Genomic DNA, 27,110 nt, shown 5'->3' on the forward strand with positions numbered 1-27,110 from the left:
AAAACTTGATAACAAACTAACCGTTCAAAAATGAAGTGTTGAGTTTATGAGGCATGCCGGTAGTAGAACATTATGTAGATATAAAAATTTATGTTTTATGTATTTATAATGACGATCAATTAACTACAATACTAAAAAATGAGTAACAATTGAAGTGTTTGAAAAAAGTGATTTGCTAAATAAGTTTATGAGGTGTGCATTGGAATGCTGTGTTGAAATGAACATTTATGTTTTTGTTACATTTATAGTCCTTTAAGAATGCAAGTAAAAATAGCAATGTGTGATTTTTATATAAAGAGTATTATAAATAGTTTTGTGGAATAATAAATAAAAGGTTTGTGTGGAAAAAAACAAAGAATGGAAGCAAATGCTCCAAAATAATAGTAATTTGCTTGTGGTGGAGGGATTACAAATTGTTTTTATTTTATTTCATTTGTTGATGCTTTTCTTTTCTGTTTTCAAATTGTCTGTAGTGACTATGTGTATAACTGGTATAGGGAGAAAAAGCAACAAAGGTTATTTTAGAAAAAGAACTTTGAGTCTCCCAAGTACTGCTTTTATCAGAGATCTTTTGAATTGCAGACATATAAGTTCATTTTTTCCCCTTCTCTGGCAATAGCAGGAGTTTGAAATTAGAAATCTTGTTTGAGAATAACCTAACATGCCCTGAATTAATGTGCAGGCCTATTTCCAAATGAGGCCAGAGTTCTCTGGAGGCTGGAAGACATCACCATTTCAGCGTTTTCTTCTCCAGTCTCAAGCTGTTCTTTCCAGATGTTCATATTTTCAATCTTTTTCTCCTCCCTGTCTCCCCCTCCAGCAATAGCAGGGCTTCTCATGATGCTGGCATTAGGGAGGTACACGAAGGTTGATATCTAAAATATACCTTGTCCCCTCTACACTGAGACTTAAGACATTGCTCATATTGTATATTTTGGCTTGAGTATAGATCAGTGTAAACTTGGAGAGATTTTTCTATCATGTAGAGTAGGTATTTTTTATAGATTGAGGGTTGATCAATTTTTTAATACTTCCAAGGGAGAAAACTATCCATGTATACACATAATATATGTATGTTTGATACTAAATATTGGGACTCTACTTTCCATGCTCCCCCCCCCAAAAAAAAGAAAAGAAATAAAATAAATAAAATAAAATAAAATAAAATAAGATGAAACAAAACTAGACTAAACTAAATTAATTTAAATGAATGTTGTGGGTCCACTTAGCCGTGGAAGTCTTCAGCAATGGGGAAAGAGCCTCCTGATTGCCAAGGTGATTGCATGGTGCAAGCTGCCCTGTAAACATGGCCTCTCTTTTTCTGAAAGATGGTAAAGATGCAGCGGGTGCCGGGACCCAAGGACCCAGCGGAGCTGACTTACTATACACTGTACAACGGGAAGCCTTTGCTGGGGACTGCAGCTGCCAAGATCCTGAGCACCATTGACTCCCAGAGGATGGCCTTGACTCTGCATCATGTGGTCCTTCTGCAAGCTGACCGTAAGGGGATAGTCTTTGCATTCATTATTTTTAACGCCCTTTCATGCTCCCTGCAAATTTAAGTGATTCCCCAAACTCACATTAATGGACCCAGAGCGAAACATATTTGTGTTTTAGAAGGTTCTTAAATCAGTCAGCTATTTCCTGTGTTGTTTGAAGCTGTAGGCTTTGGGTAAGGGATATGTTTTGGATATTAGGATGATGATAATGATGTTGCTTTGCCCCCCAAGTCCTACGTGCTCTTTCTCCTCCTAAATCCAGTGAACAGCTGGAAAAATCACCATGGCTGAGATGATATTGTCTGCCGGGGAATTAAAGATAATTTGATTCACTAAGCTTTATGGAGTGTTGCATGAACTGTGCTCAGTGTCGGTGGACATACAGAAATGGGCAAGACATGGTCACTGCCTTTAAGAAGCAGAGACGACATTAATAATGCAAATACAAAGGAGCGGAATGCAGGAAAGTGCAGGGAGGAGGCCGAGTGATCCAGGACTCGTGGAGGGACAGTTTGGTCTGAAGTGTCGCCCAGAAAAAATGAACAGAGAAGGAGTATGAAAAACAATAGTTGCCTTCTCTGTGGCAGGTATGATGCTTGTTGCCTTACAGAGATTTCCTCACCTTCGCCTCTCACTAAGGTACCTTTCTCCACCTGCAGATTCCAGGCGAGGAAATGTAGGCTCAGGAAAGTTAACAAACTCGCTCACCATCAGAGAACCAGTACTTAGGTCACCAAGATATGAATCTGGGTCTATCTGACCTCAAACATATGTTTTCAACTGTGTTGCATGCTTAGATTTCAGCAGGAGGAGAGGAAGGGTGTGTATTCCAGAAAGAGGGAGCCACAGGAGCAGAGGTAGGGAGGTGAGAAGTGGCAGGCAGGCTTGAAAAACAAGGAGTCCGAGTTGCCTGGACAGCAGAAATGTGAGGAAGAGTCGATGAGCTCAGAAAGATATATTGCTTTGGAGACTGGGGCCTTGGGTGACGGGAGAAGGACACTGTGCATGATACGATAGGCTGTGGGGAGCTGTTGAGGACTTTGGTGCAGGGGCATGGTGTCATTAGAACTACCCCGTATTTAGGGACATTAACCTGTCAGTGGTGTCCAGGATGAGAGGAGCAGGACTAGTGAGGAGGCTCTGTGGTGGCTTAAGTGCTGGGGACCCAGATGAGGTCTATAAAGAAAATGAGGTGGGGGTGGTGATGAAGGTGAGAGACTATGTGGTAGACATTTTAGATTTGGCAGCCTGCTGAGCATCCAGGCATGGAAGGTCATCGTCTCCTATTGACTTCCTAGCTGGTGTGCTATTCCTTAAAAAACATGACATTTGGCTCATGGTTTTCATCTTCTACTCATCTCTTGCCTTCCTCCAGGGCAAGTGTGGCTTCCATGTTGATGCAGATTCACTTCTTGGCTTGCATGTCCTCACAGATGCATCTTTGCCTACCAATGATGGCTACCCTGTGCAATCTCAGCTCCGAAATGATGTTTCTAACCCAGAGTCTCTTCTTTTGTGCCTCTCTCCTTCCCTCCCTGTAGGCTCCATCCCCATGTCTGGTCAGGTCAACTACTGGCTTCATTGGTTTTGCTGCATCTTCTTTATGTGAGTCCCCCAGGGTTCCATTCTCAGCTCTTTCTCTCTCCTAGTAGAGAATGAATTGCAGAGGGCAGGACTGAAAACCATGGCAGGTGTCCAGGTGAAAGGTGAAGGTGTTAGAGAGAAATGGAAGGATTTGAGACCTTTTTGGGGACAGAGCCAATGGGGCAAGATAATGGGTTCTGTGTGTGGCCAGAGGAGGTAAGGGTCAGAAGAAGAAGCATGACTCCTAGGTGTTTGCTTCAGTGCTGCTTGTGTTATAATTTGTTGAGAGGTGGGAGAGAGTTTTTTTTTTTTTTTTGGAGCTGGAGCAAGAGTGGGAAGATGGACTTGAGAGTTTGGTTTGGACATGATAGGGTTGAGATGTCTAGCAGACATCCTCGCAGGTTAGCCATGAGCATAGCTTGGCAATCCACAGGAGGGAAGAGTTAGAGCCTACAAAAGACACTGAGAAGGAGCAGCCAGGGAGATGGGAGGAAGCCCAGGAGAGAGTAGGCTTAGAAATTAGCAAAGAAAGGAATGTCCTATAAGGAAGTGAGCTACTATGTCAACTTGTATTTTTTTTTAAGATTTTATTTTATTTTTAATTTTTATTTATTTATGGTAGTCACAGAGAGAGAGAGAGAGAGAGAGAGAGAGAGGCAGAGACACAGGCAGAGGGAGAAGCAGGCTCCATGCACCGGGACCCTGACGTGGGATTCGATCCCAGGTCTCCAGGATCGCACCCCGGGCCAAAGGCAGGCGCCAAACCGCTGCGCCACCTGGGGATCCCTAAGATTTTATTTTTTTATTCACGTGCGCGAGAGAGGCAAAGTCATAGGCAGAGGGAGAAGCAGGCTCCCTGTGGGGAGCCTGATGCAGGACTCGATCCTAGGACCCAGGGATCACAACCTGAGGCAAAGGCAGATGCTCAACCACTGAGCCACCCAGGTGCCCTGTGTCAACTTCTATTCTTGAGAGGCAGTGTACTTACTATAAGGACAGAGGTTAACTGGATTTGACAAAATGGAGATGATTGGTGACCTTGGCAGGAGTGGTTTCCAGGCAGAGGTGGTGGAGATGTTTGGCTAGAGTGGATTGAGGAGGACGGGGTGGGGAAGTAGTGACAGCAAAGAGGAGAAGATTAATGGTGCCCTTACTGGAGAGGCACAGGGAGATCTTGGAGGATGGTTGAATATTGATGTGTTACTGTAATAGGGAGAAACAGTGCAGAAGAGAGACAAGAACTGTCTTGGAGCGAAGTCCTTAAGTGGACAAGGCAGTGGCACAAGTGGAGGGGTCAGATTCAGTGAGGAGCAGCGACCGTTCATCCTTTGCACTGGGAGTGAAAGCAAAATCCAGGGCTGTGGGTGCCGGTCGGGCAGTCCATTTGGTAATGGAAGCCCAAGGACATTTCCTGTGATTGTTTCTACTCTCTTGGGACAGAAGGAGGTGAGGTTGGCAGCTGAAGCTGAGGTTGTGTGTGGGGAGCTTGAGCAAGGGTGGGACAGTACACACTGAGGATCTGCAGACTGATCAGAGAAATGCTGTAAGATTGGCAGGGCTTCCCTCCTCTACAGGCTCCATTGCTATGTCCAAGCCAGTTCTTCTATTATTTCAGATCCCAGATCCTCTGAAGCTGCCTCCCCATCACTGTAATCCCTCTAGACCCCCAGAGGTCCTCCATAACTCACTGGAGATTTAAACCCAGTTCGTTGTCTCTTTCTCTCCATTGCTTCTCCTGTCCCCAATCCATCCTTGATGCTGATGGGTCAGTCAGTCCCATGACCTCCTCAGTTCCAGGCCTTGTGGTACTTGGGAAAGGGGCAGGAGGGGAGCTGGTTATATTTAGAACAAGAAGTGAATGGAGCATCAGGAGCAGAGTTTGAGGCAAGGGGACTTTGCCTATGGTGGTTGATGGGGAGCCGTGGAAAGTTGGAGAGCATGGGCAGTAGAGACCAATCATGTCAGATTAGGAAATGCATAGAGCTTTCTGGAAATGAGAGTCTGGGGATCACCTGGGGATCACCTGCCTGCAGAGCTGCTGTCCCTCAGTGGCGCTTCTTTGTTGCCTTCACAGCCACCTGGACCTCCTCCTGTGATAACTCACAAATGATGTGTTTCCCTTTCTCCATTTCATTGTCGTCTCTTCTCGGACTTTGCGAGTCCTTCCCAAATGACTCAACCTCCATCACTCTGCCATTAACATACTGTCCACACTGTAAGTAGAGTCATCAGAATACACGATTCTGATCTCACATCTACTCCATTCACAGAATATTTGGTGGCTCTTCATTGTTCACAGAATAAAAGCCGAACTTCTTACAGAAGACCTTCTAAACCCTTCACAACAAAAGGCTCAGGTCCCTTCACAGCCTGGTCCCATATTGCCTGTTCCACCCATACAGCCTGTTTTTCTCTCCTTCCTACATGGTGCTTCAGCCACACAGGGGGATCCATTCTTCACATTCCCTGGTTCTCTGAAGCCACCCCTGACCCTGTTTCCCTTAGTTCCAGATGATTCCACGGCCCTTACCACAGGTGGCAAACAAGTTGTTTTTGCTCCCTGTCCCTCGTGAGCTCTCCAAAAGCACGTGCCACATCTCATTCATCTTTGAATATCCAACCCAGCTACTGCCTGGCTCTGTTCTGTGAGGGCAAAGGGCTGACTTTAGCTATCTGCCTCTGCCAGGCCCTGTGTAAGGCACATGACTGGAAGACACCACAGCAGAGCAGTTGAGTCTCTGCAACATAACAGTCTTGGATTCATGCCCCTGCTCTTCCACTCTCTAGCTCTGGAACTCTGGGACAAAAAATGACCTTCACTGACCTGCATTTTCTACACCTGTAGAATGGGAAGATAAAGAATACTGACCTTCTAGAGCTACTTGGAGGAGGAAGCAAGTTAATTATTGCTCATGAAGGGCTTAGTACACTCCTTGAGCACCTGTTGGGGGCTTGGTAAGTGGTAGCTGAATGTCTCATGGATACCTTATGGATCCAAGTGTACTAGTCTACAGTTGGGACTAGAGGAGAGAGGGAATGAAGAAGGAAAGGTGACTTAAAGTTTAAGAACTCATATAATTCAGAGATTAATGTGCTAGTAATGAAAATAGGAAGGGGGTTGGAGAGGGGAAGCATTTTTAGAAGGGAGAAGGTACTTTATTCAGTTTTGGCCATGTTGAGTTCAAGGTGATGAGATATTCAGAGCTGCTGATCAGATATTGAGGGGCAGTGACAGGATATTGAGGGGGTGTTTTTTTGCAGACATCCAGGGGTGCTATTGGGACATAGAGGGAGTCCTGTTGGAACATTGGTGGTGCTGTTGGGATATGGAAGTCTGAGTTTAGGAAAGTTGTGGGAATTCAAGCCTACATCTCAGGAGAGAGGTTAAAGTTAACACCACAGGTTTGGGAATGTTGTAGATACAGGTTAGAAATAAACTCCTGGAGACCATTCGAGGGTCTGGGGATGGTGTAGAGCTAAAGGACAGACCCTGGGAAATTCCTCCATGCTCAGGATCAGATGAAGAGGAAGCTAGGACCAGTGAAGAAGAGGAGCAGAAATGTTTTAAATCTCATTTTCTCTGAATAGTTTCAAAATCAGCCAGCAACATGAACCCAACATCAATCAGTTCCTCCTATGGAGAATCATGGTGTTGAACGAACACCTTGTTTCTCTGAAGGGAGAGTGTTAATGTTCTGTGTGTTCCAGTGTTTTCTAAATCACTAGGGCCAATGTGTAGTGCCCTGTGATGGGACATGCTATGCCCCCTGAACCCCTATTACCTCTGAGTAATGGGCGGCAGTGGCCGCTACAGAAGTGGCCGTGTTTCGCATGGAGGTTTACACCTGCTCCATGTGCCGGATCTGGACGGAGCCACAGCCACTGGAGTAGGGAAGATTCTCCCCACACTGAAGCTGACCAGAGAGGGAATTGGTTGGCCTTACCTGGCCGTCAGATGTTATTGCAAGAAATGCCACTTTAAGAAAGTGATAGACTGATCCTCTGGCGAAGGGGATTTGTGTTCATTCATTCTTTTGGTAAATATTTTTGAGAACCTACTATGTGCCTGGCACTCTCCTGGCACTGGAGATATAGCAGTGAATGAAGCAGACAAAACCCCTGCCCTCACGGAGCTTACATTCCTGAGTGGGCAGATCAAATAAGCAAAATTAGTAAATAAAATGTTCAAAGCAATAAGGGCCATGGAGAAAAACAGGAAGGCCAGCAGGTATCAAGGACATAAGGGTCATAATTTTAAATGTTTGTGAGGTTAAAAAGAAGATCAATGAGTTACCACCTGAGGCTACCTAAGGACAAGGTTCCCAAGAGTGGGAGGGTTTGAGACCCAATGAGGGTGTCACTGATGGAAGGAGAGTAGCAGCCATGAGGTCAGGGTGCAGGTGAGGACCACAATTACTAGAGCTCCAAGGGCCACACCTGAAGTGGAATGAGAGCCATGGACAGAAATGTCTGGGCAGGAGAGTGACTGAGCACTCACAGTGACTGGACCCTGGGCTAGACCCTTCCCTGCACACACGTGCGCACACACACACACACACACACACACACACCTCCATTTCAATGTAGAACTGACAAGCTGTGTATTTCAAAGAGATGACTTTTCATAAAAACGTCTGACCTCCCTGGGGCTCTGCTTCCTCATCTGCAAACTGAGAGTAAGAATAATAGCACCTGCATATCACAGTGCCTCACACACAGCAGAAGCTCAGAACATGTTGTCCCCCTTTCTTATCCTTTCTCCATCCAAGTTCTTGCAAATTAAATAGCCATTCATGCCTCTTCACTTCTTTTTTTTTATAATGATTTATTTATTTATTTATTTATTTATTTATTTATTTATTTATGAATGATACTCACACAGAGAGAGAGAGAGAGAGGCAGAGACACAGGCAGAGGGAGAAGCAGGCTCCATGCACCGGGAGCCCAACGTGGGATTCGATCCCAGGTCTCCAGGATCGCGCCCTGGGCCAAAGGCAGGCGCCAAACCGCTGCGCCACCTAGGGATCCCCCATGTCTCTTCACTTCTATACATGACCTTGCGGTTTTAGATCACTATGCCAGTGAATACACTGGGTTTAAATGATTTCAGTTGACCTAACTTTACTATCTCTTTGACTGTTAAATGAATTCACGAATGTACATACGATAAATGTATTGTCTTTCCCTTTAAATCCAGGTGAAAGGATTTTACATTCTGCACCAAGAAGGAACATATACACCAAAGCCATAAAGCCAAGTAAAAGCAGAACTCATGTAAATAATGACTCTTGCTAGTGAAATATGTATTTAAGGTATCATGTTCTGATACACTACACATTTTTCTTCATTGGGAGAGAATAGCATAGCCAAAAGAGGCATATTGTTATTTTTCATGGAAACCCTAAGCTTTAAAAGACGTTAATGGCATCAAACTCACATGTAAATACCAAATTGCTAAAAGCAGTAGCAATTAAATGTTTGATGTCAACAGAAGCACATTATCTAATGAGCTGTTTTCAGAAGTTAATAATGTGATTAATCACCGATTGATGAAAAACTCTGGAAAAGAAGGGGGTTTTTTGATACTAAAGAACTCCACATCCAAGTGCTGCTGGGTGAGAGGCAGATCTCTGCTGATGCGGGACCACTTGAAGTCAGAGAGGGTGGTTGAAGTCAAAGAAAAAGCAGTGGATTCATCATGTGTCACTTACCATGGGGTCTCCTAAAATATTCCAGACTCTTGTCCTCAGCTTTGTGGGTCTAGCAGCCCTCAGAGTGTAGCAGGATTAGGAGGACCAACCTATGCTATGCAGACTTATGAAAGACTGATATACAAATCAGATTGATAGTATATTAACTTAAAATACAGACTAGAACTACCAAAGAGATGAGATTTCTCTCCGCCATGTGGAGAGAACCTATATGGGGAACCAAATTGCAACAGGGATAATGGTGATTCCTTTATACATTCATTCAGCTTTTAATTGAGCACCTACTATGTGCAAGACCCTGTTCTGGGCCCTGGGAGTGTAGCAGTGAACAAGAAACCCCTCCCTGCTCTTTTGGAGTGTACATTTTAATGGAGAGGCAGAGACAGATGATGAGGAAATACAAATGTATCGTGTCAGACACTAATGTGTGCTTTAGAGCCTTACCATTCCATGTGTGGCCTGTGCGCCTGCTACATGGGCGCCACCTGGGAGCTTGTTCGAAAGGCAGAGTCTCAAGCCTTGCACCAATTCACAGAATCCGAATCATACATTTGAACAAGATTTCCAGGTGATTGGCGTGCACAAGTTTGAGAGGCACTGCTTTAGAGAAAAACCAAGATGAGGAAGATGGAGAATGTCAGGGGCAGGGATTGCTCTCTCTTAAAGAGTAGATGTAGTGACACTAGTTTAGAGCCCTGAAAGAAGAAAAGGAGGGAGCCATGGATGTCTGGGTGAAGAGCACTCTAGGTGGACGAATAAGCTGGTGCAAAGGTCCTGAGACAGGAGCATGTCCAGCACATTAGAGGAACAGTAGGAGACTGGTAGGCTGGAGCAGAGTGAATTAAGGGAGTCCAGTGGGCTCTAAGGGCAGAGAAGTAACTAGGGTGGTTGGAAAGGCAGATCACTTAGGGTCTCTGAGAAATTATAAGGACTCTGATCCTTACTCTGAGGGGAGCCTTTGGAAGGTTTTGAGCAAAGGAGTGTCATAATCTGAGTTTCTAAAGGATCATGCCACTGCTGTGTTGCAAATAAACCGTAGAGTACAAGGGACAAGATAGGAGGCCATTGCAGTAATTCAAATGAGAGACTCTGGTAGCTTGGACCACAGTGGGGGCAGCAATAGAAAGAAGTGAACGGATTGTGGATTTATCACCTCCGTTTGGAGGTAATAAGGTTTGTCGATGAATAGAATGTTGGGTGAGAATAAAAAGGTAGGGTCAATATTGATGGCAAAGCTATTGACCAGAGCAACTGGAAGGAAGGAGTTGTAATTTATTGAGTTGGAGACCATCACAAGAACGGGTTTGGGGGAGAAACTGAGAATTGGGTTCTAGGCATAATAAATTTGAGGTATCTCTTCAGTATCCAATTAGAGATTGAGTTGGCAGTTGGATGTAGGAACCTGGAGCTCAGGGTAGTGGTCCTGGTTGGAGCTTTATCCCTGAACATCGTCAGCATAGATGGTATTTAAAGCCATGGGTCTATGAGATCATCTAGGGTATGGGAGAGCAGAGAACTTGGGTAGGATTAGTGGACAGTATCACCAAACTGAAACAGCAAGCTGCAGTCCTCTTGTTCGCCAGGATAGACCCTCCCAGCTGGATTCCCCACACCCGCCACTTGGGGCACATTCCTAAGGGATGGACAAGCCCTTTGGCTCTCTTCTCTAGATTTCCTGTAGACCCACTCCCTTCCAAAAGCTCTTTTTCTTGCTGATTGTTTTGGTTGCTGTTTTCTTTACTCCAGTTCTAAGAACATATTTCTCTTTTTGATTGGACAGAAGTATCTTCCAAGCCTCCCCACCAGTGGTCATGGGGGAGACTCATCCATCTCATGTCCAGGAACTTTTTCTTACATTTCCTAACAACCCACCTTTCAAAAAGTTGAAAGAACCATAAGGTGAACACCCATGTTCTCACCACCTAGATTCCACGATTAGCATTTTACTCTTCTTTATCACATATTTATCTACCTGTCCTTCCATCCAGCCATTAATCCATCTTATTTTATTCTCTTGAGGCATTTCAAAGTAAGTTGTAACATCAGCAGACTTCAGCCCTCAACACTTCAGCATGCATGCCATTGCCTAGAATCTAGTACTTATTTATGATGTTTAGGTAAAATTTACAAAGAGTGAGATGTATGGAGCTTAAGTATACCATTTGATGAGTTTTGACAGATGTATACACCTGCATGACCCTAACATCTGTCCTGATACAGAGCATGACCATCACCCTGTTGCTCTTTACAGGTTAATTAATTCCAACCCCACCTCCAAAGAAGCACCTCTTCTTCTAATAACACACTCTTCCTACTGACAATAGCTTTGGTTACTCTTTACTCTGGCTTTGAGGGCAACTTGATCCTTATGATTAGACCAAGGCATTTCCAACCTGCCCCAACCAACCTGTGGTGGGGGTAGGTCCATCTACTCAGCTATGTTTATTTGTCGCTCACTCGGAGGTGGCTTTGCTGCAGTATTTAGAGACATCTCTCTGTGGCCTTTGCCTCCTGCCTCCAGTCCAACTCTGACCCTCAGATTTCTTCTCTCTTCTCTTTGGATTCCTGGACATCATCTGTGGGGAAAATTGATACCAATCCATCTTCCTCTTTCTCTTAATAAGAGTGAAGGCTAGTATTTATTGAGTACCTACTAGGGACCACACCAAAGCCCCACATGGACCTCTTGTCTCTCTGATGCCTCACAAAGTGATAGCCCCATTTTACAGATGAGGAAACAAAGACTCAGAGATCTTGAGTAACTTGCCCAAGACAAGAGCCTTTCTCATCCCAAACCCTGCTCACCATCTCATGACTTGGGACCAGAGGTGTGGGGGCTACTTTCCCCCTCCCAATGCCCCTTGTCACATGGTCCCTCTGCTTTCCCACAGCCGTGGTAAAGAATCCACCCAACAACCTGTGGATCATCGCTGCGGTGCTGGCGCCCATTGCTGTGGTCACCGTCATCATCATCATCATCACTGCTGTGCTCTGCCGGAAGAACAAGAACGACTTCAAGCCAGACACCATGATGAACCTGCCTCAGAGAGCAAAGGTACGTGAGGTGGTGAGGAGAGACTCTGCTTGCCTTTTCTCTCTTGGCTTTGGAGGCCATTGCAAACACCTTCAGAAACATTCTACCAATCCCTGATTCTCAAAGAGACCCCTTATTTATTTTGATCTTTAAAAAATTAGAGTAAGGGCAGCCCAGGTGGCTCAGCAGTTTAGCACCTTCAGTCCAGGGTGTGATCCTGGAGACCCAGGATTGAGTCCCATGTCGGGCTCCCTGCATGGAGCCTGCTTCTTCCTCTGCCTGTGTCTCTGCCTCTCTCTCTCTGTCTCTCTCTGTGTCTCTCATGAATAAATAAAAAAATATTTAAAAAAAATTAGAGTAGGGATCCCTGGGTGGCGCAGCGGTTTGGCGCCTGCCTTTGGCCCAGGGCGCGATCCTGGAGACCCAGGATCGAATCCCACGTCGGGCTCCCGGTGCATGGAGCCTGCTTCTCCCTCTGCCTGTGTCTCTGCCTCTCTCTCTCTCTCTGTGTGACTATCATAAAAAAAAAAAAAAAATTAGAGTAAACTAGGGGTACCTGCGTGGCTCAGTGATTGAGCATCTGCCTTTGGTTCAGGGCATGATCTTGGGGTGTGGGATCAAGTCCCTCATCGGGCTCCCTGCAGGGAGCCTGCTTCTCCCTCTACCTGTGTCTCTGCCTCTTTCTCTGTGTCTCTCATGAATAAATAAATAAAATCTTTTTTAAAAATTAGAGTAAATTGTACATAACATAAAATGTATCATCCTAACCATTTTCAAGTGTACAATTCCATGGTGTTAAGTATATTCACATCATTGAACACCCTTTATGTTTATAGTCAGGACATGATACCGAATGCTTATCTAGTGCACTCTCTTTGCCATAAGTGCTTCCAATAGCTTTACATATAGCAACTCAATCCTCCCAGCAATAGCTTTAAGGAAGGGCCATTATTTTGCAAGTGAGGAAACTGAGGCACAGAAAATTAGGAGCTAGATAGACCTGCAAGGGGCCTTAGAGGTCATCTAATCTGACATCCTCCTTTTACAGAGAGGCGACTTAAGATCACCCACAGTTAGGAGCAGAACTGATGGTAGAACCAGGTCTTTTGGCTCCTAATGCAGGGCTCTTTGGGGGCACATTAGACTCTCAAAGTTTTCCTTCTTCCATCGGCTGGAGGGGCTTATCTCCAAAGGCTGCCATGATGGGCAAGCTGCAGAGCCTTGACCCGGACGTCATCAAACACCAGTTCAGTGGCTCCTCTGAAGCCTGGCCGGGAGCCCGTCCACCCTGCACAGTTTCCACACCTCCGATGACTGGGCGGGGAGTGGACTCAGGAAATTCTGAAGGCTACTTGTGCAGTCACCTAGCTCCCTGCATATTCCCCGAGGGAAATATCATAATCTATAATACCTGATGTTTACACAATGCCTTATAATTTGCCGGGGTCTTCTGTGTCTGTCACATTTGCTCATCACAGCAGCCCTTTAAGGTAGGTCGTAGTCAGGGCAGGTTTTATTATTTTCACATTAGTGTTGAGAAAACCAAAGGAAAGAGAGACTGTGGGGATTTGTCCAAAGTCACATAACTAGCAGCAGAGGAGCGACTCAACACCAGTACCTGTGCGTTTGGGCTCTCTCCACATGATACACCTTCTTGAACCCTGAGATTTGGCTGCCAGTCTCCTCTTCCAGCACCAAACTCCTGAGCTTTGTCTACCTGTGCAGAAGTGAAACGGCAAAGACGGTCCTTGCCAGGAGTCATGCATGCCTAGTCCTTTCGGGATGGTCACACCTCGCTTCAGCAAAAGCAATCAAATGAGTTTTATTGTTTATTAAACTAATTCACCTGTTGCAAAGCTGCAGCTTGATCAGATGCTCTGTGTATGAAAGAACCAAACTCCAAAGGATGTTGTTCTGTTTTTGTCGACCCAAAGGCACCTGCTTTCCAGGAGCAGCGCAGTGTTGGTAATTGTCCAAGCAGCGAGACGTGAAAGTGTTCCAAGAAGGGGTATTTCATTTCCATCTTAGCTTAGTTACAACCTGAGCCTTTCAGACATAACAGTAATTACCAGAATCTAATTGCAGCCGAGTCCAGGAATGTAAAACCTGCCACACTGAGGTCGTAAATGCCAACTTTGTGTTAGAGATTAAGCCAAATTTTTATTAATTTACCAAGGTGAGTTGGGCAGCCCACGATTTCAGCCATACCTTCTGGCTTGAGAGCTCTTTGAAGCTGGAAGAGATTCATGTTTGTGGGTTTTCAGACCCCCTTTTATGTTCCTACCTGGTGTATCGTGCTTGAAGAGATACCTGGCCAATGTTGAAAATCAAGCCAATTTATGTTCCAAGAGAAGACTGGCCTCACTTGTGCATGGTGGTGGTGGCTGTTTGCTCCTTCAGTGAGCCTGGGCTCCGCACTTTGATTTGCAAAGCCCTTTTATCATAGGAAGCCAGCGGCGTGGAACTGCCTCTTTCTTACTGCAGTCCTTCTGCTGTTGCAACCCAGGGACACTGCAGTGTTTGGGAGGAGAGAGCCACCTGCATCACTTCTCACAACCTGTGTGTGTGTGTGTGTGTGTGTGTGTGTGTGTGTGTGAGCAGAATTCATTTGATGCCAAGGAACAAGGAGGAATGAAGAAGTTAGCCTTCGTGACCAACCCACAGAGCAGGAGGATGGTCTCCTGGTTTTCGGGGACATCACTGCGTCTTTAGAATGCAGGCTGCAGTGCCAGAGGACATTCCCCAGATCCCTGCTGAGACTTAGTAATAGGCTTGACAGGCTAAGAGGAGGTGAGTGCGCCTGTCCTGGGAGCCGAGGCCAGCGCGTGCACACCCCTACTCTTCTTCAGAGACCGGGTACCATCGACGGAACCCTGTCACCATGGTGGTCATCTGGGCTTCTGCAGGTAGAAGGTTGAGAACCTGAGAAATACAGGCATCAAGTCTCTTGTGACCTTCTTTCTTTCTGGTTCATTTCTCTTTACTCTTTGTCATTCACAGCCTTTGTCCAGTGGTTCCCTTCCTATAATTGATGAGAACATGGCTCCCTGGAAACAGGCAGCCTTACAGGAAAGTAGTTAGGGCCACACCCAGATGCAGGATGGAGCTTGGAGGGCCTGCAGTGGTTGGCATGACCGTCTGCTCGGGACAGGTCAGTCGCCCCCTAAAGGTGCCCAGCTGTTTCCTCTTTTTCACACACTACCTTTGGGACCTGTATGTACTTCACCCCTTTGTGTCTCAGTTTTTTCATCTGTGAAATGGGGATGATAACAGGATGTATTTATAGGTTGTTGTGAAGATTAGGGGAGCTATGCAAGTTACTTTGAGCTGGGCCTGGCACATAAATATTACATTCAAGTTGGCCTTTCTTTTTTTCTTTCTTTTCAAGTTTAAAATCAATTAATTAACAGTCTCAGAAGTAGAGTTCAGTGATTCATCAGTTGCATATGACACCCCATGCTCATTTCATTAAGTGCCCTCTTTAATGCCTGTCACTCAGTTACCTCATCCCCCCCCCCACCTCCCCTCCAGCAACCTTCAATTTGATTCTTATGGTTAAGAGTCTCTCATGGTTTGTCTCCCTCTCTGATTTCATCTTTGTATGTGTGTGTGTGTTGATTTCATCTTTTTTTAAATTTTTGCTTCCCTTCCCCCTTGCTCATCTGTTTTGTTTCTTAAATTCCACAGATCAGTGAAATCATGTGATATTTGTCTTTCTCTGAGTGACTTATTTCACTTAGCATAATTCCTCTAGCTCCATCCATGTCATTGCAAATGACAAGATTTCATTCTTTTTGATGGCTGAGCAATATTCCATTGTGTGTGTGTGTGTGTCTGTGTGTGTGTGTGTCTGTGTGTATCACATCCTCTTTATCCATTCATCTGTCGATTGGCTTTTGTTACTATATATACTTTTTTCTTAAAAGGTCTGGATAACATGTCTGCCTTTGAAATTGTTGGGGATTATTTTGATCTGCTAATTTTACAGAACTCGTTGAAGCAGCTATAGATACTTCATGATGTCTCAGCGGTGTCAAGGGTCACTAGTGTGTGTCCAATGGCAATTAATGAATCGCAGGTGATTGAGAATGTCATCAGTCAGAGGAGTAAGGGACTAGTCTTGAGTCTTTCACCACTTAGCTGTGTGATCTTAGGCAAGTCACTGACCTTTCTGAGCTTTTGTGTTCTTACTGTAAAACGAAGACTATGATGTTCCTCCCGGAGGTGATTGTGAGCATGAAATGAGGTGTCAGTGTTTTGTAGGCTATAAGTATTGAACATACATGAGAAATGTTATTATTAACCTAACAGTGGCCACTGTTGAACTCGTCAATCCTTAATGTCTCTCTGCTCACTCATTGTCAGCACAGTCCCCTGAAGGATCCAGCAGATAGCTTCAACACAGTGTAAAGGGTGAGGGACCAAATCCAGGGAGAATGGGGGCAAGAAGGAGGCCAGGGCCAGCTTGTTGTCTTTACTAGGTTCTTGGGAAGTCTTAAGTGCCATTGGAGACTCTCAATTCCTCCTCACAGACAGGCCAGGAGTCTTAGCACGGGAGCCAGGCCAAGTACGGTTAGTAGATGCTCAATCAAGATGGCAGACTCTAGAAGTAGAGGAGAGGCCCTGGGAAGAACCATCAGGCAGTGGTTAGATATTTTGGCTCGGCATCACACAGAACTGGATGCCAATCCCAGCCCTGCCACAGACCAGCTGCATGAGCCTGGGGAAGTGGCTTAACCTCTCCAAACCTCTGATTCTTTATCTTTAAAATGGGGAATCATCATAATAATACCCACCTCCTTGAACTACAGTGGGGATGAAATGTCTTAATTGATTTCCTGCATTCGGCACTGTACTAGTAATATCAAACGTTCCTTGAGGGCAGCAGAGGACCAGATATTATTCATCTTTATATCTCCTGCACCAGGCACAGTCCCTGGCACAAGCCAGTGCCCAAGAACTCTAGTCGGCACTACACTAACTAGGATAATGGGGGCCTGGAGGTATTACAGAAAAGGAGTCACCAGGAGGTACAGCTGAGCAGCCAGGTCCAGGCAGGCGGTGAAGGGCCCTGATGCCTTGCTGAAGAGTCTGAGTGCTGTGAAACATTTTTAATGGGGGAGTGACGTGACCTGATGTGGTTCTCAGGGAGATTAACTTTGGAAGCTTGTCCAGGATGAGCCTAGAAAAGATGTGAATGGAAGCAACAATACCAAGCCAGGAGACAATAAAACAGTGGACCTGGGGGGAAAATGTCAGCTTCTAGAAACATTTCAGTTGAATCCACTTGGTGACCATCGGTGGGAGGAGCAGATAGTCCAGTAGTCTAGGAACATGACCAGGTTGTTCAAAGGCTCATTCCATTTCATGAGGCCCCACAGGAGGGAGGGAAACGAACAAACACTATTTCAGAAGCACTTTGCCAGCTCCTGGCACAGAATGTCCGTGGTCACCATTTAGCTTTTTTTTTTTTTTTTTTTAACTTATGATAGCCACAGAGAGAGAGAGAGAGAGAGAGAGGCAGAGACTGAGGCAGAGGGAGAAGCAGGCCCCATGCACCGGGAGCCCGATGTGGGATTCGATCCCGGGTCTCCAGGATCGCACCCTGGGCCAAAGGCAGGCGCCAAACCGCTGCGCCACCCAGGGATCCCCGTGGTCACCATTTAGGATCAGAGTGTGTGTCTCAGCCAAGAGGGAACACTGAGCACACTTCCCAGAGTGAGTTTCCCCAGGAATGGGGCGGGAGGGGGGGGATGCCAATGGCAGAACTACAGGCAGCTTGACATGAGGAAGCTTTGCTGGATTTATCAATAAAACTCCATCCTAAGGCAGCCCCGGTGGTTCAGCGGTTTAGCGCCGTCTTCAGTCGAGGGTGTGATCCTGGAGACCGAGGATCGAGTCCCATGTCAGGCTCCCTGCATGGAGCCTGCTTCTCCCTCTGCCTGTGTCTCTGCCTCTCTCTCTCTCTCTCTCTCTCTCTCTCTCTCTCTTTCTGAGTCTCTCATGAATAAATAAATAAATCTTAAAAAAAATAATAAAATAAAACTCCATCCTGCCCTGAGATGCGGCAGGAAGATGTGATGGGTTGGGCCACAGTCCTAGACCGATCCATCTAGCTGGGGGCTCCCTGCTACATTTCTTAGGAAAAGTCGCTATTGAAGGGGGAGCTCCTTATCATGCCAAGTTCTGAGTGAACCCATGTGGTGGAGGTTGAGTTTCTTCCCCAGATTTTCTTGAGGAGAATCACTGATTTCTATTTCACTTGGTCTGTGATGTAATAAGAAGGCAAACAGTCTTAACGAGTATTCATGGAGCACTTACTGTGTGCCAGGCACTTCACTAAATGCTGAACATGCCTTTACTACTTAATCCATGCAGCATGTCTTTGAGGGCGGTTAAGTCATTTTCACATCCTTATATATTGGATCCTGTTTACCCTACTATTATCTCCACTTACAGGTGAGGAAACCCATGCTGAGAATTTGAGTGTCTTATCTGAGGTCACCTAGCTAATACGTGGTAGAGCTGGGATTGGAACCTAGGCAGTGTGTTTTGGAGCTGGTACTCTCCACCACCCCACTGTCCTGCCTCAAATCTCTGTTGTGCTGCTCTGGGGCAGAAAGCAGAATAGAGACACTCCTAGGAACTGTTTAAACACGCCTCTTGGTTTTTTATTGCCCTACTAATGGATGTCTGTTGGGCTTTGCTCACAGCTGCCCTATTCACGTGGGATTTCAGGCATCGTGCAATAAAAGCCTTGCTAATTACCCAGTAATGAATCATAGGAGAGCCATAGGTCTGGATTTGAGTGATTCCATAAATTCCATTTTATTATTAATGATTGTACTGCCGCACATGTGGAAGCATGTTTCTTTCCCTCTGTTTGCAGAGCTGTGATTCCTCTTTAAAACCCAGGGGTGGTGTAAATAAAGCAGATCTGATTGTCTTCATTTCTCATATGAGAAAATTAAGGTTCAGAATTCAAGCAACTTGGCAAAGTCACACGCCTCTTACTACACATAAAACTATGTGAAAGTGGGGTTCGGGGATGACAGGTCATTCCTAGACAGGAGATGATACTGGACTTACTTCACGTATCAATTAAGAGTCTCGAATTAGCAATATCCAGTGACTTAAAATTGGTGGTTTAAAATTCTTGAAAAAAGTTTGTTCTCACACGCATATTTGCATCTTATTTATGCTCTTCTATGGAGATTCTGTAGCTAGGTGGAATGAGCACAGATTCTGATTTTGCAGACAGGAATTATGGGGGAGATTTGAGCTCACCCTTGTTCATCGGAAAGCTAAGTGTGGTACTGTCACATGCACGCTCCTGCCCGTCCTCTCTCAAAGCCATCATCGGTCACACTTTGTCAGGAATAGGACCACAAATCCATTCCCTCTTTGCAGCCCGTGCAAGGCTTTGATTATGCCAAGCAGCACCTGGGCCAGCAAGGCGCCGATGAGGAGGTCGTCCCTGTGACTCAGGAAACGGTGGTCCTCCCGCTTCCCGTCAGAGATGCTCCTGCCTCTCAGGAAAGAGACATCACCCAGGATGGAAGCACCATCAAGACGGCCAAGTCCACTGAAACACGAAAGAGGTAGGCACGGGGCCAGCTTCTGCCTCTCTCTATCAGCAAGGGGAATAACTGATGGTGAGAGCAGCCGAAGCCCTCAAGTTCATACCACTTTCCTCTTTAAAAAGTCCCCTTCGTGCTTGTTTTGAATATTTGGGAAGGAGACTGAGGGAGATGATGAGAATCTTAATACTTGTTTCTTATGAGCCACGCTTTGTAAGGTTTGATGACACTGATCAGCCAACAACAGCAGAGCTTTAGCTTTCATATGTATTACAACAAATTTGACACTGGTGTCATGCTTGTATTATTTAACTTATAAGTGGTGCCTTTGATTCAGTAGAGTTGGATTTTATCTGGCCGTTTTTCAAGGTTTGAGTTCAAAAACCATTTTGGGAAGGGGGCGCCTGGGTGTCTTAGTTGGTTAAGCATCTGACTCTTGGTTTCAGCTAAGGTCATGATCTCAAAGTGGTGGGATCAGAGTTGAGGGATTGGGCCCCTGCATGGGACTCCATGTTCAGCAGGGAGTCTGTTTGAGATTCTCTCCCTACTACCCCTCCACCTGCCTCTCTCTCTCTCTCCCTCAAATAAATAAATAAATCTTAAACAAATTTTTTAGGAGTGTTTACCATAAATAGAGTACTTTGACAGGCATGGGAAGGGCTACAGAAAGGTTTATGATTGAGTCGTGACCCCAAGGATCTCATGATAGAGAGACAGAGAGAAAAATACCTGAAAACCAAGCGTGATGTGCAGTGCTCATAGGGGAGTCTGAACAAAGTGCTGTGGAAAAGAGAGGGGAAAGAGCTTAATTCCGACGAGGGAAAGGATGGTGGAGGAGCTTGTTTTAGCTAGACCTCAGAGGGTGAGTGGAGTGCCAATAGCTGGGGAGAGATAAAGGTGTCCAGTCCAAAGGAGCTGGGGGAAAAGAGGGATTAGCACACATTCACTTAATGGTGAATGTCCCTAGGGTTTAGAGTTCACAGTGGTTGGGATGCAGTGAAGGATGAAACCAGAAGATGCAGGGAAGGATGAAACCAGAAGTAGGGGTGCTCAACTGCCAGGTAAGGGACTTTGACCTGTATTCTCCAGGCAATGGCAAGCCACTAAAAGTTCTTCAGCAAGACAGTGACATCCAGCCTGTATTTTAGAAAGACTGCTCCAATGGCAATGTGGATGATAGATGGGAGAGGTTAGGCTAGAGGCCAGGAGACTCACTGTAAGGACTTTACAATGGTCTTATAAAGAGGTAATGAACTCTATGACAAGCCCTGTTGGCTGGCCAAACCAACTCCCATTGCCAAGTCCCTTCTCCCTTCTCCACCACAGTGGAGGCTGGAAAAGCTACATCATCCCTGCCTCCTTCCTTTTCTCCCTCCCTTCACCTAACATTTTGGTTAAGTGTTGTTCACCAGGCACCGAGGATGTGGCAGTGAACAAGACAAAGCTCCTACTGTCATGGTTACAATCTGGAGGAGAAAGATAGACAATGAACAAATAGAGAAGTAGATACATAGTAAGTCGGGTGGTGATGTGTGTGAAGAAGAAAACCACAGCAACGTAAGAGGATAGAGCAATGGAAGGGGGTAGGGGTGTGATGCTGTTTTAGCTAGGAGGTCAGGGAAGGCCTTTCTGATAGAGTGACACTCGAGAAAGACCTGAATGAAATGATGTGTATGCCTCAAGGCTATCTTGGACAAGAACATTCCAAGCAGATGGAACAGTATGTGCAAAGCCCAGAGGAGGAAATCTCTTAACATACTGAAGAAGAGCAACAAGGCCAATGTGAACTAGGGAGGAAGTGGTGGCAGATGGGTCAGAGAAGTTGCATGAAGTTGATCATGTCAGGCTTTATAGACCAAAGTCAGGACTTGGAATTTTATTGTGAACTTAGATCAGAAGTCATTGGAAGGTTTTGAGAACAGTGACATGATGTGACTTGCAATAAAACTGCAAGGTGAGAGATGGTGGTGTGGGCCAAGGCATGGAAGTGTGAGAACTGATGGGATGCTAAACATGCTTTGAAGGAAGAGCTAACAAGGCTTGCTTGGAATGAAATAGAGAGGGATGAATTTGCCATTGGTTTTGCTGGAGAGGACCAGAAGAGAAGAAATCTGTAGGGGATAATCATGAGTTTGGATGTGGGCATGTTAAGTTTGAGATGCCTGTTGGCCATGCAAGTGGAAGTGTTCACAACTCAACTGTTGGGTTCAGAGGAGGGGTCCAGAGTAGAAATATAAGTGGAGGAGTTGTCAGCATTTAGTTATTTAAAGCTATGGCACTGGATGAGGTCACCTAGGAGAGTATAGGTAGAGAAGAGATCCAAGACCTGACCTCTGGAACATTGCAATGATTAGAGGTCCAAATGAGGAAGAGTCAGCATAGGAGACCAAAAAGCATCAGGGGGAAAAAGGCATGAGGAGGACAAAGCAAGAATGGAATCCAAGAAGCCAAGAGAAGAGAGTAATTTGAGGGGGAAGGAAGGATCGTCTGTGTCAGGTACATAAATTTTACACTGGAGTCATGCAACCAAGGCTCTGTGTTTTTCCCTCCAGGAGTTCTTGGTATCTCAGAAAGGGGTACAGAGAAAGGTATAGAGGAAGAAGGTTGAATTTCAGCTTGGGTAGGAAAGAAGGTTGAGGAGATATGGATTAGTTATCTATTCCTCTACCACACACTCCTCCAAAGTTTAGCAGCTTAAAACAACAGCCATTTCTTTAGCTCATGATTTTTGGTGGATTGGAAGTTTGAGCTAAGCTCAGGTAGGTGGTGGTTCTGGGCTGAGCTAGACTCAACTGATCTCAGCTGGGCTCACTCATGCATCTATAGTAAGGCAGTGGGCTGGCTGGGCTGGCTTGCTGCTGATAGCCTTGTCTGGGGCGGCCGGGTCCCTGGGGCCTCCTTCCACATGGTCTCTCATCCTCTGGCAGGCTAGCTCTGGCTTTCTCACAGGGTGATTACAGCAAGAAAATAAGCCCCCAAGTTTAAGCACTTCTTCAATCTTTGCTTGTGTTATGTTTGCTGCTGTCCTGTTGGCCAAAGCAAGACGCATGGTCTAGTCCAGAGTCAGTGTGGGAGGCGGCTACCCAAGCTTGGTTACAGGGAGGTGGACTGCAGCAGTCTGCCCCAGCATGGGGAGTTGAAACATATAGAGAAGTAATAGATGAATTATCTGAACTGACTGGCAAATAGAATTACTTACAGTATTATTCCCATTATGATCTTTGCCAAATACAATAAAGGCATGTTAACAATCTATTTATCACCTATTAGAGAACGCTAAAAGGAAATAAATAGAATTACTAAAATTAGGATATTAACACAGCACTACTGGGAAGAATAAAAATTCTTTTCCACCCATTCTACTTGAGTGATTTAAATCATATAAAGATTTATTTTTAAAAAATTCTTTTTTTAGAACAAGCATTTCTTCTTGAATGAGAAAGGCATCTACCCTTGGTAATCAAATTCGATTACTTATCCTTAGAATTTTATTAAGAAATACTAGCTTATGAAATAAATATAAAGAAAACAATGCCTACACAGCTGAATGATTTCTATATTTGCTTCATAATGTATCTGTAAAAATAGAATTTTACTAAGGGCTGGCTATATCATGGCCAAAGCTATGCGGGAAACCCCACTTCTGTTCAAGTTCAGCTGACCACGGGAGTCTCTAATCATTTGGAAAGATATTAAGATGCCAAAACCAACAGCAGACCCATCAGGCATTTATTTTTCTGGCCTTTCCATCTTGCCGCATCAGTTCCCTCATTCCTGCTGGTTGAGGACTCCATGACCTATCAGGACGGGTCTGTTAGGTGATCCAAAAAGTTTTACAAGTAAAACACAGGAGAAACCAGGAGTGGGTGGTCATGAAAATATCTCGATTTTTAAGCCTGTTTTTAAAACAATTTTAATACTGAAATCTGAGGGTTCGGCCACTTGCCAGACAACCAGACAGTTGTTGTTGCAGGTCCTGTTCCTCTAGCCAAGGCTCTTGGTGATGCTGTTTTGTTGATCTGTGACTGTGATTAATGGGCGAGGTGAGAGAATCAACCTCATAGGGACAGTCATTCAGTGATTGGCCATAACTGTTCAGCAACTGATTAATCTCTCCCCCCCACCCCGGACTCATGACTCTTCATCCAGGCTCCACATACACCCATATCCCCAGAAGAGGGCCTATTGAGTTCAGTAGCCTACGACCATAGCCTTACAGTTGGCTCTTTCTTGCTTTCAAAAACATCTTTGTTACTCTCGTGTGAGTGGATATACACACGTGCAAATCTCACTCTCTGTTTTTGACCAGAAGTTTGAGTTGACGGCTCCGTGTAACCATAATCTATAAACTGATGAAAGAGTAAAACAGAGGTGGAGTTTCTCTCCAGAAATGTATTCATTCAAAAAAAAAAAAAAAAAAAAAGGAAAGAAAGAAATATATTCATTCATACCTTTCCCAGGAGTGAGAGAAAAAAGCCAGAAAACTGTTTCAGGATCAAATGAAGGAAAGACTATGCAAATGCCATTAAGTATTTTATGATCGTAAAATAGGTTACAAGAAACCCTTCTCCTTCTTTCCTCTGTGAACCTCAGTGAAAGTCTTGTTGTCCCAATAAAGCCAGTTGGAAGAGTGGGTGCTGTTAACTGGGGTTCTGAAAACAATCCCAGGGCTTATGTCTTCTCTGTGGATGTATATTTGTATGGCCGGTACTCAGTGATCCAATAGCTGTTGGATAAATAATATACATTTAATAAATTAATACTTTATCCATATTTTCCCAGGCTGCATTCTTTGTATTACTGTCTTATGGTGAAAGAGATCTGGGGCCAAATAAACTGGGAAATGCTGGATTAAACAAAAGGAGAGGAGTCTCTTTATGATAGGACTGAGCAGGGCCTTTGATATGTTAATGTGCATCAGAAATATCCAAAGAAGGAATACAATAGACAACATTTCCCAAACTTGTAGTTGTCTGAGGCACTTTGGCCAGGAACATCTCATTTGGCTCTGTTGTTCTGTGGAACCCTCTGGGCAGATGTTGCTTTCTCCCATGGATGTGAGTGGACACTCTCACTGGTGGTGATTTTAGGGTGCTGAAGAGTATAGAACCAAGGATTTTTAATTCCCAGAGGATGGGGAGGGAAAAGGAAGGGGAAAAAAGAGGAGTCATTCACAAGGATACACAGCTTCCACTTAAGGAGCTGCTTACTTACTGGGGAAGCGCTACATTTTATTCCAGCCAATTTTCCATTGTAGAGGCTGGATGTCTTTAGGTTCTGAATTTGGACAGTTGACTGTAAAAGAATTAGAGGGTTTGATGAGGTGTCTGGACATCTGCCTCCTGACTGTCTCCACAGAGGGGAAGGCAGTTGGTCTTTATGATGATCTGAGGCCTGAGGAAGCATGAACCTCAGCAGGGGCCCCAAAAGCCCATTTCTCACGGAGTTCCAGAAGACCAGAATCGGCCCCCAGGGAAGGGGAGAGGGCCCTGTGGCTTGCTGTGCGTAAAGGCCTGCCTCATCTGGGACGTTGTGAGAGACAGTAAAGGAGAGGTGCCCTGGCACGTGGGCAGAGCCCCTACCTGCAGGGGAAGTCCTGGTTTCCAGAACTGATCTGCCGCTTCCTAACCCAGCCCAGAACAAAACACTCCACCCCCTTGAGCATCACATTCCTTACTTGCTGAACAAGGGTGATGATCACCAAATCAGTAGATGGTCCTAATGATTCACTGAGAGTTTTGAAATCATTCGCGTAGTCCTTGGCACCTAGATGGCGCTTCCAATGGGGAGCTCTTGGAGAAAATGGGTGGCGTCTTAGTATCTCTGTATGCCAGTGTACCTGGCACAGAGCCAGGCGCAGAGCCGATGCACGTAAAGTATTTCCTGAAGGGATGAATAGCTCACATTGGTAGTTTCAAATGTAAGGGGTCGCCAGTTGACACAGTCAAAGAACATGTGCATGCATGCGCTTGTGTGTGAGACAGAGTGAAGAACTCAGGGGTGGGATGACTTTAGTGGTCAAGGTACATTCTGTAAAGAGAACTATGTCTTATGCATGTCCCTACAGATGCCACGTGAATCAAATGCTCTGCAGCATTCTTCAAAGTGCTGTGTTTTAAAAGGAGGGCACGCTTACAAACCCCATCACCACCGTTTCCATAGTCACTGGGGGTTAATGGAACAGAGATGGGATCTGAGGGCCAAACTCGCTGAACTTGTCTCCAGAGCTAAGCACTCCACCTAAATGACATACTTCACGAAGACCAGCTGCTTCACCCAGGCCGGAGTGTGGGGCTGGTTTTGTTTTGTTTCTTTTCCTGTATCATTCCTTCTTTGTGGGTGAAACCAGAATGAAAGGCGACAGACATAAACTGTGCAAATAAAATAACCTTGAGAGGAGGCTGCTGGAGTCGCAACTTACCGTCTTCCTGTTGCTATGGTTACTTCCAGCAGGTCGCCCAGTGAGAATGGCTCTGTCATCAGCAACGAATCAGGGAAGCCCAGCTCGGGGAGGCGCTCGCCCCAGAATGTCATGGCACAGCAGAAAGTGACAAAGGAGGAGGCACGGAAGAGAAATGGTGAGAAGCCTTCCTTGCCAACACCAGCCCTGAGCCCATCCCACACGCTTGCGCACATACGTGTGCCCACACTCACATGCACCTGTGTGCTTTCACCCTAGGGTCTTCTCTCTGATGTGCCCCCCAGAAAGGTCAGGAGTCTGCTACCTGCCTCCTGCGATACTGCCCGTCCCCCTTCTCTGAATTATTCTGACTCACCCTCCCTGCCGCCTGTGCTTCTGGAATTGCCTAGTGCTTTAGAAAAGCACTGTGCAGAATGAGCCGATGTGTGCCTTGCGATTTTTCTAATTCTTGGCTGAATGGACAGGATTCCCAGCACCGGGTCCACTAGGGGGGCCAGGTCTCTGAAATGCTGCTTGTCTTGGAGATTTTCCCCCTCATTTTCTTGCCCTGACTCCCTTGATAAGTTTCAGGGGTTCAGTCTCTGCCAGTAAGTCCAGATATTGCTAATCGACCTCTCCCAGGAAAAACAACACAGTAATAAATCTGTCGTTATAAAAATCAGCCTGTGCTTCTGCCTTGATTCTCTAGGGAAACGTAACCATTTGATCTCTCCCTCACACAGATCTTTTCCTTCCCTATAAAGGATGGGTGTTGGGGTTTATTTATAAGTCACTGGAGCCGCCTTATTGTGTGGTGGTACCATCCATGCCTGGCATCCGTTGGCCATGACTGTGTGTCGCCTCCTCTCGGTCCCACCTTTGTGCGTCCCTTCTGTGCGTGATGCTGACTGACTGGAGCCCAGGTTCAAGTACCCGGTGCTGCCACTCAGTTCAGAAGAAATTCTTTTCAGCTTTCAGTGGGTTGTTAGGTGGAGTCCTACAGAAATGCCAAGTGAAAAGCTGGATAATCTGGCACTCAGGTTAGCTGTGCTTCCCTTTTAAAGGAATGTGATGGAATATGAATCAGGGCCTCTCTCTTGGAGCTAGTGCCAGAAGATTCTTTTGTTTTCAAATGTCACTGATTTCTTTTTTTCTGACCCAAAAAAAGAAAGAAAGAAAGAAAGAAAGGAAGAAAGAGAAAGAAAGAAAGAAAGAGAAAGAGATAGAAAGAAAGAAAGAAAAAGAAAAAGAAGAAAAGGAATAATGACACAATGGATTTTTCTTCTGGGCAAATGTGGCCCT

General features: G+C 45.4%; 1 protein-coding gene across 7 annotated transcripts in view; it reads left to right on the forward strand.

Moving 5' to 3' along the window:
- KIAA1549L (KIAA1549 like) overlaps window positions 1-27,110 on the forward strand; it is a 267,032-nt gene that overhangs the window by 170,527 nt on the left and 69,395 nt on the right. For 5 of the 7 annotated variants that reach the window (XM_072791077.1, XM_072791078.1, XM_072791080.1 and 2 more), the window contains 4 exons: window positions 1,329-1,500; window positions 11,686-11,849; window positions 19,239-19,429; window positions 25,859-25,986. In XM_072791077.1, coding sequence (XP_072647178.1) covers window positions 1,329-1,500; window positions 11,686-11,849; window positions 19,239-19,429; window positions 25,859-25,986 — 655 coding nt within the window. Of the gene's footprint in view, window positions 1-1,328; window positions 1,501-11,685; window positions 11,850-19,238; window positions 19,430-25,858; window positions 25,987-26,087; window positions 26,491-27,110 lie in introns of those variants that run through there. The other 2 variants (XM_072791083.1, XM_072791079.1) reach the window with 2 other exon arrangements.

Source organism: Canis lupus, chromosome 21 (assembly GCF_048164855.1).
Source record: "Canis lupus baileyi chromosome 21, mCanLup2.hap1, whole genome shotgun sequence".
Classification (NCBI taxonomy): Eukaryota; Metazoa; Chordata; class Mammalia; order Carnivora; family Canidae; genus Canis; species Canis lupus.